The sequence below is a fragment of the Hypomesus nipponensis genome, chromosome 14 (genome assembly GCF_054491055.1).
Source record: "Hypomesus nipponensis isolate SF chromosome 14, ASM5449105v1, whole genome shotgun sequence".
NCBI classification, from domain to species: Eukaryota; Metazoa; Chordata; class Actinopteri; order Osmeriformes; family Osmeridae; genus Hypomesus; species Hypomesus nipponensis.
The window spans coordinates 17074070-17080069 of NC_140374.1; the positions used below are offsets into that span (position 1 = coordinate 17074070).

At 40.0% G+C, this 6000-nt stretch overlaps 1 protein-coding gene across 6 annotated transcripts in view; it reads right to left on the reverse strand.

The window, feature by feature from the left end:
* Positions 1-1809, reverse strand: part of plekha7a (pleckstrin homology domain containing, family A member 7a) — a 58793-nt gene extending 56984 nt beyond the window's left edge. For all 6 annotated transcript variants that reach the window (XM_084672447.1, XM_084672442.1, XM_084672441.1 and 3 more), the window contains exons 1-3: positions 1686-1809; positions 1490-1566; positions 1297-1354 (exon numbers count right to left, since the gene is read on the reverse strand). In XM_084672447.1, coding sequence (XP_084528573.1) covers positions 1297-1354; positions 1490-1566; positions 1686-1768 — 218 coding nt within the window. In that variant the 5' untranslated portion in view covers positions 1769-1809. The remainder of the gene's footprint in view (positions 1-1296; positions 1355-1489; positions 1567-1685) is intronic.
* Between the last annotated feature and the right edge of the window lie 4191 nt (positions 1810-6000).

The following is a 6000-nucleotide window of genomic DNA, read 5'->3' on the forward strand; positions in this document are numbered from 1 at the left end:
AGAACACCAAAAATGTCCTGTTTTTGCCAACCTTCCAGTGCTGGATTTCACAAAGGCCACTTTCTAGTGTGGGCACTAACATGGGGATTAAGGTGGCACATCATCAAACTTCCAGCATACCAGCAAAGAAATAGTTAGTGTAATAAGATATTGGATTGTAATCAATGAATTCCAGCCAGACACTGTCAAATCTATGATCTTCAAATTATTTGAGGCCATTAATGGACAAGCAACTGAGGGGGTATCTATTTATAAAAAAACAACATACATTTGTGAAGGGATAAACTCCTCTATTCCCTTTGCCTTCGTACAACATAAAAGCAACAGACTGACAGACCACCCTTTTCTAAGAGAAACATGCAACTAAAGTTCAAAGTCTTTTGTTAAAGCAACTTTAGCCACTAGGACCTCTGCGAGCGTCCAAAGACAATGAAAAACACATTCCACTGGAGAGAGTGGAGAGTGTGTTGCTCTTTACAGGAAAAATATTTTAAAAAAACATACTCAGACAAAAGTGGTCTCAGAAGACATTGCTTGAACCTTTGGGAGAAGTTACATAAACATAACCTTTAGAAAAATTGTTCTCCTACCACTCAAATAGGATATTGGATTCTTAAGGGGTTATTACTTCACTTTGTTTTTCTTCATAAGGTTCTCATTCATAATGCAATTATTTAGTCTGGCTGAAAGCTTTACAAAAACAGACTCAGACGAATGATTAGTTTATCAAACATTTAGGCAGGAAAATGTTTGGAGCCATCTCTCCATATTAATAACAGCACATGTATCACAAATGCCTGGACAAATACTCGTCTTTAGTGAAATGTGCAGTAATAAATCCCATTAATAGCATTACATTTGCTATCCACAGACACATGGCAAAAACATATTATCTCTCCAAACAGTGTGTAAATCAGTAATATAGCCCTCTAAAGGTTCACTGCAGTTCTAGTGGTGATTTTTGACAAACAAACGAAAGATATTGGAAGAACCAATTCGACAAGCTTGTGTAGTAAGTTGGCAATTGAAGACTTTGAACCTGTGAGGAGTCAATAAACTTGGCTGTGCAAAGCAATGTAGCTGCAACCAATAGACTGCATCAGGATTGTGTTGAAGGCAATAGGTTATTTTACGGTCATAGGGTTAGTGCCCCTACCTTTAAATCCACAAACAACTCTATGTTAATTACGATTCTCAGGAGTGACAAGTGAAGCCATGTTTAGCTCCACTACCTGCCGTAACGGCTCTGTGGTGCGCTCAGGTAAATCAACCTTGGTATCAAATAGTAACACTTACTTTAAGAAGTAGCTTGCACCTTCATCCGTAAAACCTTCTTCCCATCCCCGAGGCAAATCTGCAATGAACGAGTGAAAGGTGTTTTGAAAGTTTTACGATTGAGGCTTATGTATGTCTTACAACGTACAGAACACGGATCTCCTCCAATAAGTCAATTGCAGTGTGTCTAAATAGTCCACTAACAAATGCGTACCTGAGCGTATCATGTGTCCGGAATTGACAGGTTCGGCTGTTCGGGGATGGAGCCAAGTAGTGGTGTGCGTTTCATCGCTGACAGAGAGAGAAAAACACCTGTTACACTGCAAAAACTAGATAGATAGACTTCAGTTGAAGGCAGACAAGCGGCTGCTTGTCTGTCTGTCTCAGCAACGCAGATATATTTAACTCACTTAACGAAAAATACCCTGCCATCTTTGCAGACACCGTAGGACCAGTGTTCAGGTAAGGTGTCCCGCCCGAGCGGCGCCGCCATGATCCCCGGTCTAAAGTCTTATTTTATTCCCTCTCCATGGATTCTCCAGGGAGCTGGAGTCCAATGATCACCGCTAGGGTTTAGAATCTATTAAAGGGGAAGGCTGTATGCTACAATTGATAGAGAGGTGCTGCCACCGGATTATTTTTTCTGCCGACATTTAGTTGCGCATAGGCTGGATGTTAATACAGTAGGCTACGACTAATATTCTGTTGGCTAATTAGTCGGTTAGTCTTAATTATTCAAATGTTTTTAGACCAATAATAGGCAATTACTAAGAGTATTAAGTTAATTGTTGGCTACTTCATTTAAAAATGGGTCTAGGCTATCACAAAATATTGGCTAACCAATAAGCTATTATCAGTAGGCTAATAACAATTAAAAAATGATACTGGCTTTATCAATTATTAAAAGTCACCATTTGACTCTTTTTTTCTTTCTGTGTCTTTCAGTGTATCGATCTTAAACTATAACGAGCGACGCGTCGAGACTTGTTAGCATTTGCACTTATAACTTAAGGAACCTTGGGATGTTCACTTGGGATGCACAAGATGTGATATATGATAGCGTAGCCAATATGGCAAACAACCTGTGTGGAATTATTCGTCAGGAAATGAGGTCACCATAATGACTTGGTTAAGTAGTAGCTAGGCCAAGTAGTAGCTAGGTGAAGTAGTGCCTCATTATAAGGGCTTGTGTCAGCTCGTCCTGAAATGGCACTGCCGTTTCCATTTGACCGTTTTGGACACAACACCAACAACATGCAATTTAAAATGCCTACTAATTAAATAAAAATGTTTAGCCTAACATTCCTAAGATTAAAAGAACAGCCCAGACCATTTGATTCTGTAGTCACCTACTCCCACCTCTCATATGCTAACGGAGTTGCTGGACAGTATAAGTATTGGCTCTCACACCTCATTGTGACTTACTGTTGCATTGGTTGTGATATGTTGATAAGTAAGGGTCAATGTGTGGTAAAGTATTGTTCTATAGATTCTTCATTTCCTGAGGGCTTCTCCTCAGCTCCTATACTTCACCTCTACAATTCCAACAGAGTAGCATCTTCGTTTGAGTAAACGGATAGAGTGGGTTGGGATGAGAAAAGCGTCTGAGCTATAGACTCCAAGCAAGGACCCAAACACTCTAGGATATCCCTATGATATATTTAAAAACTGTGAAGTCAGTTCTACTTTACTGTATTCACTTATGTGATATATTTTACTTATGTGACAAGTGTTTTGAGTAGTAAGGTGAGTTGGTTGTCTGTATGTTTGGCACTGTGATGTGGTCTGTGTGACTGACCTCCCCCTCTTTGTAGAAGAAGCAGGGTACACCGGACAGGATTGGTGGCTTTGATATCCTCTCTTCTCTAAGGTTTCTGTGGGCAACACTTCTTAGGCACCTCGACAGCAACAACTAAACCTGACACGGCAAGATGGGATCGAGGACACTGAGGGGTCACTGTAGTATCTGAAAGCATATGTAGTATCTGGAAGCAAAGTTTTACTTAGTGTGGAGGTGTGTTATTTTTTGCTTTCCGTCCTAAATGAAATAGCAGGATCAACTGAAAACAAGGATGTGTCAAAGAAAGAGATGTTAATAGTTAATTTATCCATTAGTTAAGGATGCTGGTAACAGGTATTGTACATCTTTGTGCAGCATAATGACCATATTGGAGCTATTTCAAGATGAAAGGTTGCAGTAAATATGTGCATGTGTGTAACACGGCGTCTGTGTAAAAAGAGAACAAAAGTTCAAAGACAGCATTAGCCACATACCTTCTGATTGAAGCTCAAGGACAAGGCCTGCTGCTACACAAGTACTTACTCCTTAAGAACTGTAAACAATTCTAATAACATAATTACAAAAAATTCATGTAAATTCTCAACATCACACACATCTCTATCAGCGGTTAGAGAAGACAAATAACTGACAGCTTGACTCATGGTTGACACACACCACAAGAGGGCGCTCATTCTTCTATGGTAACCTACAGTATATCTACATTACAATCTGCTAGGCCCAGTTGAGCCCCCTCAAGTATTTACATAATTTGTAAAAGTAAATATCTGCAATCCTATCTCTGGCATACTCATGCCTCACATGTAGCATGCACATGTGTATGTGTGCGTGGGGTGTCTACCTTCATCGTCAGTCATTCTGGTCTATACCATATACTGTGGCCTATACATAGTGGCATACAGTTTATATTCCTACTCTTTAAAACTGAAATGCACCGTCATGCGTAGTAAGTGTAAATCAGTTTCAATAGATATGCAAAGATTATGTTCCCCAAATACACTAGCAGTATTAATTCACCCTGGATTATGTATATGATGTGATATGATAGATTATTCAGAATGACTGTTCGCTGTGATTTGCCAATGTTTGTGACTTTCAATTCGCCTACATTTTGTGTGCAAGTAAATGACTGCCCTTGCGTACACCACAGGAGGGCAGTACAGTACAGTTTTTTTAACGTCAACTCAGGTGTACTAATTATATTATATTTAATGGGAATATCCTGCATTTACTACGGCATGTACTATTCAATAATTTGGCGTAATAGCAAAATCTGAATAAATACCTCATACATGGCAATATCTCATGACTATGACTATGTTAACCATGTTCTGCTAATACTAAACCAGCTTCAACCTGTGCCTTTCTAACGTTTGATAACCATAGTCTAGAAAATGCTTACCCATTTTATGTACATTAATTGTGCATTAGAAAAAGAAATGTGTGTTCTTAATGACTTATTCACACTGTATGCCTTGTGGAGTTGTTCACATTGATAATGCAACAAACAGACACCTGTCTGCTGCATCATAGAGCATATGACGGTAGCACACACACAGTATAGAACAGCTGCTGTTGTGTTGCATCATCAGGTAGCAAAGACAGGGTAATTGTCACCCCAGAGATGCCTGTATGCTCGGCGTGCAACAGGGGCATCCACACTGCCTATGTGTGCATGTGTGTATTGAGTGGGGTGAAAGACTTACTGCTGCAATCGTTTGCAATCCTTTCACCAAGCCACTGGAGCACCCTGGTTGCCTAGAGACAGGGTCACCTAGACCACAAAGCTAACGATACCCTAGGAAGGGTAGAGGGAATGTCAGAGAAGAGGTGGGGTGGTGGAACAGGGATGGGCAAACCACGGGTGTGATTGTGTATGAAAGAGAAAGAAATTAAGAGAGGTATTGTGTAGATGAAAGAGATCTCGTCATCTCTGAAGCCCTTCTATCCCCCTGAAACAGCCACACATTAAATTAGTGTTTTAGTTAAGTTAGGGTAAGAGCACAATTTGATTACAAGCTACTGTGGTAGACATATTGGAGAGCTAGTATGCTCGTAAAGGTTTTAGCAGATGAACAAATCCAATCTGTGGGAAGTAAATTGGCCACTGAAAGGCAGCACAAGTGTGCAACACATCAAAACAAACTGGAAAAAGAGACCGTAACCAGTGGATCTGTCACAACGGTGTCACCAGCAGGGAAGATGGAACACACCATTGCAAGTATCGTAAGAGATTGCTCAGCTTTACACCATCCCAGTGCAGTGTGTGTGTCAGGGGAAGTGATTAATTAATTTTCTTCTCTTGGGAATACATTTCATCATACTTTTGTTTTTAACCATTGTCTTACACAAACCTTGCAGTACCGTCTCCTAGGAGATTCTTACCGCTGAAAAAATCTCTCCTGAAATGAAAATAACTGACAAGTGAAGGTAGTGACAGAAATGCAAAAGTGTAAATGAAGCATAGGTAGTAAGTAACTGGGAAATGAATAAGGCGGAAATACATGAATATTGCAGTCCAATATTACATGCTGTTGAGGTAGAAATGTAATTATCTGTTGGTCAAATAGCCTTAAGTATGTGTTAGCACTCCCTGCAACACTCATTTCACTGATTATCTTGACCTTTGTGATTCAGTCCTGTGAGTATGTGGCCATGTTATAAGGGGCAGTATTGTACACCATCAAGGCACACGATCCAAGTCAAAGTCCACGACAATGTGTGAATGGACTTTAGAAGAAATCAGTGATGGGAAACAAGTGAAGACAGCTGTGCGCTGTGTCAAACGTTCAATTGAATCCATTCCATTGTATATGGAAATAAAAATAGGGTGAATAGAGGACTGGGATTGACAAAAACATGGCAGGTTAACTCGAAAGTGCGTCTGGTAAAATGTAATTCACTTGAGATTAAAACCCCACAACAGA